Source organism: Mytilus trossulus, chromosome 9 (assembly GCF_036588685.1).
Source record: "Mytilus trossulus isolate FHL-02 chromosome 9, PNRI_Mtr1.1.1.hap1, whole genome shotgun sequence".
NCBI classification, from domain to species: domain Eukaryota; kingdom Metazoa; phylum Mollusca; class Bivalvia; order Mytilida; family Mytilidae; genus Mytilus; species Mytilus trossulus.
Window position 1 is genome coordinate 3775915 of NC_086381.1, and position 12876 is coordinate 3788790.

At 31.8% G+C, this 12876-nt stretch overlaps 1 protein-coding gene across 1 annotated transcript; it reads right to left on the minus strand.

Annotated features, from left to right (window-relative positions):
• Positions 1–943: 943 nt before the first annotated feature.
• LOC134683598 (uncharacterized) lies at positions 944–12546 on the minus strand. Its single transcript, XM_063542906.1, has 6 exons — positions 12513–12546; positions 11519–11731; positions 10213–10490; positions 9332–9548; positions 3651–3910; positions 944–1153 (listed from the first exon to the last, which is right to left on the minus strand). The coding sequence occupies exons 1-6, from the start codon at positions 12544–12546 to the stop codon at positions 944–946; spliced, it is 1212 nt and encodes a 403-aa protein (XP_063398976.1).
• Positions 12547–12876: the final 330 nt, after the last annotated feature.

The following is a 12876-nucleotide window of genomic DNA, read 5'->3' on the forward strand; positions in this document are numbered from 1 at the left end:
CCAAACATAAGTTAAACGAGTACAATTTTCATAATTGTTTCAAGTCTTAAGGCTTTAGTTTAGTGAAAGCTCCATAGGCACTTGTCTCATAAAAAATTCTATATACCTAAATATAAGCAATGAAATCGGCATATAACGGAATTTCATTACCCCCTTACGTTTTTCCTAAAATGCGAGTTAAGTACCTTGTGTTATATTAAGGTATATAAGGGGATCTGAAACAAGTGCCTGTGGAAAGTTGTCACAAGAACACAATGCAGACTCCAAGAAGCAAACTTGCCTAATTTGAATTAACTTAATGGATATTCTATTTGGAAAGATGATTAGAAATAATTTTACTGAACTCGAAGGAAATATATTTTTAAAAGTACAACAAGGAATGTAAAATATGTATATTTGTTTTCAGAATATCTCTCTTGGCTAGGCTGAGGTGAAATCAATATATGCATGTTGTAAAATTACCAATCACCACACAATGTCAGTCTACATGGAGACAGTCTATTTACAAAACGTGGGGAAATAAGTAAATACCTTGCGATAATCTTTTCCTGCAGCAATGAAAGCAATATCCACATAAACCACATGCAAAACAGGCTGATAATACACCGACCACTATCCTAACTATCATAAAAGTTGACAAACCACCATTGTCATCCTTAGGCTTAGGTTTAGGCTTGGGAGCTTGAGTTACTGTTCAAGTAAAAAGGGAGATACATTCCTTAATTCATTTGGAATTTTTATCAGATGTTCAGAATTTTGCTCTGGTTTAATGTTTTTTGTGTAGTGTAAATCATTCTTTTTCTGTAACACAACTACTATGCTGTATAACATAAAAATCATTCTTTTTTTATCTGTTTTCTTTGTCTTCAACAAAACTACTATGCTGTATAACATAAAAATCATTCTTTTTTTTAATCTCTTTTCTTTGTCTACAACACAAGTACTATGATAAATTACCTGGTGTTGGTGTTGTGTAAATAATAGGCTGTGAGCATGCTTGGTTATTATTGCCTGTGGATGCAGAAAGTACCCAAAACTCATCTGTTTCCACATCAAAGAGACGTCCTACATCCCATGTTATCGTCAGATTTTCAAATTTTGGTAAATCCTGGGGTAAACACCACCAACCCTGAAGGTCATCACATTTAATAACCTGTAAAATACAGTGGGTACCAGTGATGTTTTTTACCTTACTCAATGGACGAACAGATGGATGGACAGACGGACAACGAACGGACGCACAGACAAGAAAACATAATGCCCCAAAATGGGACATACTAAAATTTATAACTCCATATGTATTCTCGAGTTCCCCCTTTTTCTCTGTACTCTGATCTGTGACTGTGTTTGTCACATGAAGTTAGTGTATTGGGACGTAACTTCTAAATTATTGAATAGAAATTAAGGTTGTTCAAATTGTTATTTTTTTGTTTTAAAATCCAGTTCCACCCTCAACACAGATAAAACCTCAGAAAAGAAAAAGGTAATCGCCTTATCGCTAACAGACTGGTGTAGAGAAAAAAGCTACTAGTAAGCGTAAAAGAAATTTGGTTGTTAAAAGTCATGTGCGTTCTGATCCAGTAAGACCCATGGCTTCTCATATAGAAGAGTTACTCAAGACTGGATGGTCTCATCGATTCAGGATACTCATGGTATGTTTACACTAACAGGGGACCAACATTCTACCCATCTAATCATAGTAGGAGACCCTAATCGCCAATTACAGGCTTAGTAATCCCATTCCGAAAAGCATCCTTGGCATATTTGATACAATTGGGCTCATATTCTGTTAAAGATTAAGGAAAACACTTGGCAGGGTGATTCATTAAGGTTTATTGTTAAAATCGGCTACAGATTTGGGCTCTGATTCTACTTTTGATGGCGATTTTGTTTTGAAAGGAGGTGCCCAGACAGTTGTTAAAAAGAAACCAGATTTTTTAAACAATATTGAAACTTGATTGGCCTTTATGATTTGCATGGCAATTTACTATTCTTTTAGAATCAAAGTGCTGGATAGCACCTCTGGAATGTTAGCAATTGTAGATGTGTACTATTTCAAATATGTTATAGACGTGTATTATTTCAAATTACATTTGGTTGAGAAATCTAGAGGAAGATAACGGAAACGAACAAATTCAGCAATATTTTACATTTGTAAAGGGGCACTGAAGAACGGTATAACTGACATCACTGAATTCAAATTTGATAAGTGTGTTGTGATTATGAGAATTGTGTATTAAATGTAGTTCATTAACATTTGGTTAAGACAATCTAAATTGTCCAAAGTCAGGAGTCTCTGGCCTTTGTTAGTCTTGTATCATTTTAATTTTAGTTTCTTGTGTACAATTTGGAAATTAGTATGGCGTTCATTATCACTGAACTAGTATATAATTGTTTAGGGGTCAGCTGAAGGACGCCTCCGGGTGCGGAAATTTCACGCTACATTGAAGACCTGTTGGTGACCTTCTGTTGTTGTTTTTTTTCTATGGTCGGGTTGTTGTCTCTTTGACACATTCCCCATTTCCATTCTCAAATTTATTGAAGAACAGAAACTAAAAGTTCCAGTGACTTCTCTATTTGAAAGGAGAACTGTAAGCAGCAATAACATAAAGCATAGTAAGATCTACAAATAAATCACCATATTTATTATGATCTAGTTTGTCAATTGATTTCTTTATGAGTTATTGCCCTTAATAGTCAATTTTTTACATTTTTTGGTAAATTTTTGTTACCTTGTATAAAAATCATATTAACTTCATCTACTGGGCAATATATAATTAAACTATTTCCAGTAGGGTATCTTTATCTAAAATGTATCTCATGACCGTTCTATCCAACCAACATGGGCGCTATTTCTAAAAATAAAACATAGGGATTTACTATATTGATGAGAAGCTAGTCTATGGGCAAATTGTTAAAAACACCAATTTCAAATGGTCACAACTGGAACACTTATTAAGATAATGATAAAATATGGGTCTTCAGTAACTATAGTAGGACTTCACTTGGAGGGCCTTCAATAAGTTTTACTTTTGGGCCAAATCAAACCATACTGGGTCAAAATCATTAAGTCAAGAAACATAGCCACTATAGCTATAATGAAACATAGGGGGAAATGCATTTGAAAGAAAATATGACAGATACAAAGATTATAGGGTCATGACTCCCTGTCATCTAGCCAGATCCCGCTTCTGCACTAGTACTGAGACAACTGTGTTATTAAAGAAAACTAACAAACAATGAAAAATATCCAAATGCACTAAAAAGATTTTGTTTTCTTTGGAAACGCATACATCTATATGTATTTGCAGTTTAATTCTAGAAATTAAAGTTTTCTCCATTCTAAATAAGTAAATGTCCAACGTAAAGACATCAACTTAAGAGAAGATGCGTAAAAACTAGTTCTGTATAGTTTCAAATCAGTATTTGAAACTATACAGAACTAGTTTTTACTACAAGATGACAGGGAGTCATGACCCTATAATTCTATGTTAGACCATATGTTAAAATATTTTCTATGCTACCACAGGGAAGTTGTTTTTTTAGCTCACCTGACCAAAAGTATCTTCTAAGCAAACAAACATTTATTGATTTGAATTTGTTTGAGCCAAGATATAAAGTTCTTTGCCATATAACTCCTTTATACTTACCAAAGTGAAAAAAGAATCCAAATGTATAAATATGTTCAGGTACATGTCAACATATTGTCTACAATCGTAATTTCTCTTCTGATAAACTTGTTTGAAACATATCGTCTTAGTATTACTTTGAACTTCTATGTTAGCAGTGCATGCTTTTTGTCCTTTTAATTCAGATAGTTCGTCCCAGGTGTTCGGTGCACCCTTTAGTTTAAACATTTGAAGTGAGTCTTCCAAACAACCATCCATTCTACACGGACGGAAAGGGTAAACTGAAATTCATAAATATAATTATATGTAACTAATTCTAGAATTAGACAAAGCAGATTTAAATGAAATTAAACAAGTGTGACAATGAAGTCAGTTTAATGTGGCTCCTGGGTACACAAATTTCAGCAAAAAATTGAACCTTTATTTTTCAATTCAAGTTTTATTTATTACACTATGAAAGTTCCTTTTAAAATTATTATACGATGATGACTGATGTACCCATATTTTGACTTTTATTTATTATGTTTGTTTAGTTAACGCATCAATGTAAATATAACGGAATTTGTTGAGACTTTCATTAAAGTGAGAGGGTTAGCGCTATAGAACCAGGTTTAACCCACCATTTTCTACATTTGAAAATGCCTATACCAAGTCAGGAATATGACAGTTCTTGTCCATTCGTTATTGTTGTGTTTTGTTATTTGATTTTGCCATGTGATTATGGACTTTCCGAATTGATTTTCATCCAAGTTCAGTATTTTTGTGATTTTACTATTTAGTTATTATCTATGATATGGTACAAAAATCAACCCAAACAAATGATTCCGTTCGGCCCCAGATGACTTTTAAAATGGTTATATCATTGAAAAAGCTCCAAATCATCTCCCTTTGGTGCAAAAATGCAATTTTTTTTGGCCTTAAATTTGAAATATCTTGTTTAACTCATCGGTGACCTATATTTCTTATTATTGTTTTCAAATCAGCTGTACATAAACTAAATAGTTGTAAAATTTAAGCGAATTCTGTAATTAGGTATTTTTTCATTTCGATATTACATATATTTCTGCTTTTAGTTCAACAGCAAAGAAAGGACATTAACAACTTCTAGAGGCAGATTGTGAGCTTAAATGAACTGTGACCCCATCTTTTTATTTCATTTTTCTTTTAAGTATAGGATAAAGTTCATTTATAAAAAAAGATAGCGAAATGCTATATAAGAAAAAAAAATTTATACCCAGGAGACCACTAAAAAACTTTAAAATGTCAATTGTTTCCAAGATCTATGGAGAAAAGCAGTTGTTATCTAAAAGTTTGCTTCTGTGTGTGTTACATTGTTTTTTTGTTGTTGTTGCACTTAAGTGTTTCTGTTGTATTGTTGTTTTGCTTTTATAGTTGATATGTGTCCCTCTGTTTTAGTTTGTAAACCAGATTTGTTATCTCTCAATGGATTTATGACTATCAAATAGCGGTATACTACTGTTGCCTTTATCAATTTACATTGGGACTAAACACATTTTTAGAGGCTTTTGATGTATAAACTGAAGTAATTAATTAACACATTGAATGTTATGCAAAGTTTGTGAGTCAGTGACCCATTTCACATATCAATAATCTTTATTAAGAGCCTGAATTGCTCACCTGAAATGCTTTGCTAAAATCTATATATATTTTAAAATTTCAATATATAATTATATATTTGTGAGTGGATTAAACTGATCATTTAAATGTTCTTTGTATCTGTCATATTTTCTTTCAAATGCATTTCCCCCTAAGTTTCATTATAGCTATAGTGGCTATGTTTCTTGACTGAATGATTTTGACCCAGTTTGGTTTAATTTAGCCCAAAAGTAAAACTTATTGAAGGCCCTCCAAGTGAAGTCTTACAATAGTTACTGAAGACCCATATTTTATCATTATCTTAATAAGTGTTCCAGTTGTGACCATTTGAAATTGTTTTTTTTAACAATTTGCCCATAGACTAGCTTCTCATCAATATAGTAAATCCCTATGTTTTATTTTAAGAAGTAGCATCCATGTTTGTTGGATAGAACGGTCATGAGATACATTTTAAATAAAGATATCCTACTGGAAATAGTTGAATTATATTTGGCCCAGTAGATAAAGTTAATATGATTTTTATACAAGGTAACAAAAAATTTACCAAAAAATGTAAAAAATTGACTATAAAGGGCAATTACTCATAAAGGAATCAATTGACAAACTAGATCATAATAAATATGGTGATTTATTTGTAGATCTTACTATGCTTTATATTATTGCTGCTTAGTTTATTTCTATCTATAATAATGTTCAAGATAATAACCAACCAGATGCTCCGCAGGGCGCAGCTTTATACGACCGCAGAGGTTGAACCCTGAACGGTTGGGGCAAGTATGGACACAACATTCAAGCTGGATTCAGCTCTAAATTTGGATTGTGATTAAATACTTGACACAGCATAGGTTTCTGACACAGAATGAATGTGGTCTAATGAACTTTAACATTTTTTTTGGTCTTTGAGTAATTCACTATGCTGTTGAATATTAATCCTCTCAAAAAAATGTTTGAAGAAATTTTCTTTTTATTTATGAAATCTGAAATGAAAAAAATTGACCCCCCATTTTTTTTTCACATCCCCCTTTCCCTTATTTCAAAACTGATCTCAATGCAAATTTCTATTGAAGTTTGCAACAATAACTACTCAATTAAATACATCATAAAATATTAAAATGTAAAAAAAGTGCTTGTTATCACTGAATGGTAATGATTGTTTTAAGCTATCAGTTGGTAGTAAAATTGAATATACATTGTATATTGTATAAAACAATGATTTAAGTTGATTCAACTACTATTCTGGTCAAAGAAAGATAACTCCAATCGAAATCCAATTGGAATTTCTTGCTATTGCACAATACTATGCAATTAGATATTTCTTGCTATTGTGCAATACTGTGCTATTGAAAATATTTGCTATTGCACAATACTGTGCAATTGAAGATTTCTTGCTATTGCACAATACTGTGCAATTGAAGATTTCTTGCTATTGCTGAATACTGTGCAATTGAAAATTTCTTGCTATTGCACAATACTTAATATAATAATTTTGGATCCTGATTTGGACCAACTTGAAAACTGGGCCCATAATCAAAAATCTAAGTACATGTTTAGATTCAGCATATCAAAGAGGCCCAAGAATTCAATTTTTGTTAAAATCAAACTAAGTTTAATTTTGGACCCTTTGGACTTTGATGTAGACCAATTTTAAACGGGACCAAAAATTAAGAATCCACATACACAGTTAGATTTGGCATATCAAAGAACCCCAATTATTCAATTTTTGAGGAAATCAAACAAAGTTTAATTTTGGACCCCGATTTGGACCAACTTGAAAACTGGGCCAATAATAAAAAAATCTAAGTACATTTTTAGATTCAGCATATCAAAGAACCCCAATGATTCAATTTTTGTTAAAATCAAACTAAGTTTAATTTTGGACCCTTTGGACCTTAATGTACACCAATTTGGAAACTGAACCGAAAATTAAGAATCTACATACACAGTTAGCTGCGGCATATCAAAGAACCCAAATTATTCAATTTTTGATGAAATCAAACAAAGTTTAATTTTGGACCCTTTGGGTCCTTTATTCCTAAACTGTTTGGACCAAAACTCCCAAAATCAATACCAACCTTCCCTTTTATGGTCATAAACCTTGTGTTTAAATTTCATAGATTTCTATTTACTTATACTAAAGTTATGGTGTGAAAACCAAGAAAAATGCTTGTTTGGGTCCCTTTTTGGCCCCTAATTCCTATACTGTTGGGACCTTAACTCCCAAAATCAATATCAAAATTCCTATTGTGGTCATAAACATTGTGTTTAAATTTCATTGATTTCTATTTACTTAAACTAAAGTTATTGTGCGAAAACCAAGAATAATGCTTATTTGGGCCCTTTTTTTGGCCCCCAATTCCTAAACTGTTGGAACCAAAACTCCCAAAATCAATCCCAACCTTTCGTTTGTGGTCATAAACCATGTGTCAAAATTTCATAGATTTCTATTAACTTAAACTAAAGTTATAGTGCGAAAACCAAGAAAATGCTTATTTGGGCCCTTTTTGGCCCCTAATTCCTAAAATGTTGGGACCAAAACTCCCAAAATCAATCACAACCTTCCTTTTGTGGTCATAAACCTTGTTTTAAAATTTTATAGATTTCTATTCACTTTTACTAAAGTTAGAGTGTGAAAACTAAAAGTATTCGGACGACGACGACGCCGACGCCGCCGACGACGACGACGACGCAGACGACGATGCCAACGTGAAAGCAATATACGACGAAATTTTTTTCAAATTTTGCGTTCGTATAAAAAACTGCAAATTGTCCTAAAAATAACTAACTCAGAGGCTGCAACCCAACAACAGGCTGTCTGATTTATCTGACAATTTCATGGCAGATAGATCTAATCCTGCTAAATATTTCTACTTAGTCAAATTTACTCTAATTGATTTAGTTTAAGTGATACAAGCCAAAAGCTGCATTTACCTATTTTGTTCTATTTTTAGCAATTGCAGCCATATTATTGACAAGCAGGGTCGTTGGAAACATTAAAAAAAAAGACACCTATTTGCTGAATGTGGCCAAGTTTGGTTCAATTTGTCCCAGCAGCTTCAGAGGAGAAGTTTTTTGAAAAGTTGACAGATGATGACGATGTATGTCAAGTGATGAAAAAAGCTAATTTTACCGTTTAAGGTCAGGTAAACTAAAAAGGGGAAGATCATGCATTCAGTTTTGTGAAACTTGAATATTTTTTCAAAGCTTTCATCGTTTATTTCTTGTTGCTTTGCTTTATCATAGGATTCAGGAAAATAGTTTTGTAGTAATTTCATTTTTAATTTTCATTGCATTCTAGGATATTATATCACAGTAATACCAACATAGGTTTGGAAAATTGTTTCTGCAACATGGTCTTTAAGAATGCAATCCTACATGGGAAAATGAAAAGTCCAATCCCACTCGAGTTTTTATATAAATATGCAAATCATTAAGAATTTATCTCTCAGGCCAATATCTCTACAGCTATGAAAAGTAACATCACCTCTAGATCTTAAAATAGATGCAGGTTCTGTTATTGAACCACCATTCTTAACTGTATATTCAAAATCTTAATAGATTAAGCATTATTTGTGTATGTCAATGAGTCTGGAAATACCTATCCACAACAATGTATGATTATAATTTTGGAATTATAAAGCATTTTCAACAATTGATAATTTGTTTCAAAGAAAATAATATTTTGGTCCTTGTTTACTTTATAAACAAAATTTGATCTGACTAACCATCTTATGAAATCCAATTGTAAGTGTGTGAACAATTTCAATTTCAATACCATTGTGGTCTCATTTATAAAAAAAATATCAGTGAAATGAAAACACAACTTCTGACAATTGTGGACATTCACTTTATGTTTACTATAACACATCCCCTCTGATATGAAATACAATAACCAATATCTTAAATGTTTTATGAGTACTGTAAATTCAGATATTATTGTGTGCATTTCTTATTGCGATAAATTGTCATTTTAGACTTAAATGCAATTTTAATTTTTGCGATTTTGAGAAAAATCCTGTATAATTCATATAAAATATTTACAAAAAAACCAGTAATTTAGTCAACCTCATTGGATTCTTTTTACTTACATTTGAAAATTGGTATTTGTGATTCTATAAGATTAAGTCCTGTTAAATCCGAAAGAGCACAGTTAGAACATTCTGTCATTGTGAAAAGTATTGTTCCATTCCCAGTCAAATCTGTATGTTGTTGGGACTTGAAACTGTCAAAAACTCGGAACACTAATGTAAAATAAAGTGTTGGCCATTTTATTTTTACAGATCCCTTAATGGTGCAATCAAACTTCTGCAAATATAAAAAGAATAAATCATAAAGTGTTAACATAGGTATTTCGTATCGCGTTGAAAAATATACTAAATTCATCTTGCTGACAAACAGATATAACATTCTATGCAATTCATGTCCTTACTAATTGCAATGGTCTATAAATACAAATTGGACTATTGGTTAGCTCTGTATTGATTGTTAGCAATGACAGCTGTTCAGTTTGCTTAAATAGTATCGGCTCAAGCCAGAAAATCAATCTTGTTGAGATGACCAACTATAGGTATATCGTATCTTGTGTTGTACTATTATACCACTGTCCCAGGTTAGGGATCCCGCTAACATGTTTAACCCCGCCATATTATTTATATTTGTGCCTGTCCCAAGTCAGGAGTCTGTAGTTCAGTGGTTTTCATTTGTTTATGTATTACATATTTGTTTTTCGTTAATTTTTTTTTATATAAACAAGGCCATTAGTTTTCCCGTTTGAATTTGGTTTACATTGTCATATCGGGGCCTTTTATAGCTGACTATGCGGTATGGGCTTTGTTCACTGCTGAAGGCCGTACGGTGACCTATAGCTGTTAATGTCTGTGTCATTTTGGTCTCTTGTGGACAGTTGACTCATTGACAATAATACCACATCTTCTTTTTATATATACTCTATAATTATTTGACTTCTTACCTTTATTGGAGTACTAAGTGTAGAATTACCAGCAAATAATAAGATTTCAAAGAAACATTTGTCCGCAGTAAGATGTGAAGATGTGTCTGTATGGAATGTTATTTCCAGATCATACATTGATGGGTTTTTAACATCCAAAAGAGCCCCAAACTTGCAAGAAGTTATATTCTGTTCAATCAAGCCTTTCCATGCCACAGGGTTATAGGTGAAGTAGACAGCGTTTGTTTCTTTTCCATCAAGTTTTACTTCTCTCCCACAGATTTTAGGTATTTCATTTTCTTAAAGTGATAATATTTTCAATTAAGTACATATAAGATTATACTTTGACAGTATACTGATAATTCTGAATTTATTGTGTGCATTTACTTTTGGGATTTTTGACATTTTGAACTAGAGTGTGATATTTTCGATATTGTGAAAAATCCTGTTTAATTCATATCAAAAATGCGGGTGTATTTGTGTCTTTTGTCATCAATATTTACTTATACTAGAGGTCAATCATTAAACATCAGAATCAACCAGTAAGGACCATTAAACATTGATACTTACTTACTTACAAGTGACAAACATAAGAAGTGTCCAGAAGAAGTATTGTCGTTAAAAGGGGCACTAGCTGTCAAATTCATGATCACCAATTTAATCAAATTCTCATATTTTATTTATAACAATGTAAAACATTTATCCAAACTATTAAACATGTGTTAAAAGTCTAAAATAAACAATTAACAGGGCATGAACATGAATAGACATAGTTTATTTTCTTGTGTAACTTAGTCAAGACGCGATCTAATTATTTATCGAGTTAACCTCGAGATGACCATATAAGCGGTGTAAACATTAATAAAGATATAAATAGATTATTCTATGTCTATTTAATTTCATATTATAGATGAGAAATTAATTAATGTTTATCATCATTTTTACCTGTATAAGAATGATATTTTGTGGATCGAATTAGTCAATCAAATGATTTACCTTTGTTTCACTTTCAATGTTTACATTCTGTTCCTTTAAATGACTTTAAAGATAAAATTCACATGTTATCTTTCTCAGGCTAAGGGGTTGAATTGAAGTTCACATGAATACAGATTCAATGAGGTCGAATTATTCACATGCAAGTGAATAATTCATAATCAATGTTTTTAGCATATTTTGTCAAAATTTAAGTATACTGGCTATTAAAAGCGAATTATTATTTCACAATATGCTTTTAAATGATAATTGAGCAAAACAAATATTTGATTGTTTTAAACATCTTGCAGCTAGTAGCCCTTTATTATACCTTATCATCAAAATCAGAACTTACTTGAACAATTCCGACTGTACCAATCTTTCCACTCTGGATATCCAGGTATTATTTCTACACATTTAACACGCGCAAAGTCATAAGGATATCCTGGTTGCAAATCATAGCCCTGTTTACAGATCTTTTGCAACTTATTTGAAACATAATATGTACTGTTTGGTGAAGAACCTTTAATTGTAGAATCATCTGATTCAGGAACTGTACATCCTAATTCTGAAAATAATATAAATATATAATTAGACAGAGCCTTAATATATATGTGTGTTGTACTGATAATTCCTTGTATTTCCATAATTAATGCACTTTTTTATATCTACTTTACCCAAAACCGTAATGTCAATGGGAGCCTTTTATCACCTCAGATGAAATATCCACCAAAGACTGATTAAAATTTGAAAGCACTCAACAACATTGAACAATACTTAATAATAATTTTAAAGTCATAATAAATTAATTGAAGTTCTTTGATATGTTTCTAACACAATGATGAAAGGTAAATGTATATGTTTGATATGTTCATAATTATAAATTGACTGTTAGCAAAACATTGACATTTTGAAAAACTGTCAACTAAGGTTTTTTTTTACCTCAGAAATAGATTATCTTAGCTGTATTTGGCAAAACTTTTTGGAATTTTTGGTCCTCAATGCTCTTAAACTTTGTACTCTATTATGCCTTTTAAACATTTTTGGATTTGGGGGTCATTGATGAGTCTTTTTTAGACGCAACCTGGGTCTGGCGTAAATATAAAATTTTGATCTGGGTATCTATGATGAGTTCATTTGATTCAAGGTATATGCTTGTCACAACCATTTTTACACAACTCCACACGGAAAAATGTTCATGTGCTGCCATTGGTCCATATCAAGGATCGGATATTTTTTCACCTGACTCAGGGATGATGGTGTTAAAATTGCTTTTGCAGTCAAATATATATAGATAGAACGGGGATGTTTTGCAATAATACAATTATTTATAAGGAAATAAACATTACCTTCAACCATGAAGTCAAATGTGCAAGAACTCATTTCCCCTGTTGAACTTGTAGCTATCACAATGTTAGTGTTTGTGCTAAATGTAGAGTATGGTCGTTCCTTTGCAGTTTGACTTTCAACTATCCAATGAAGTTGGAATAGTCCATTTATCTAATGTGACAAATGCAGTACGACTTGAAGATGTATTTGTGTAGATTGTAACATCTTGGGGACATTTCACAGCATAGTCAGAATCTACAAATATATAAATTGTTGTTTCATGTAGTTTTATATGTAAACTAAAGAATTGATTTGAGCACTTTCACAAACCCAGGAACGCCCCTAAATAGTCACTGAGAAAATAGGCAATCAAAATCTCACCAG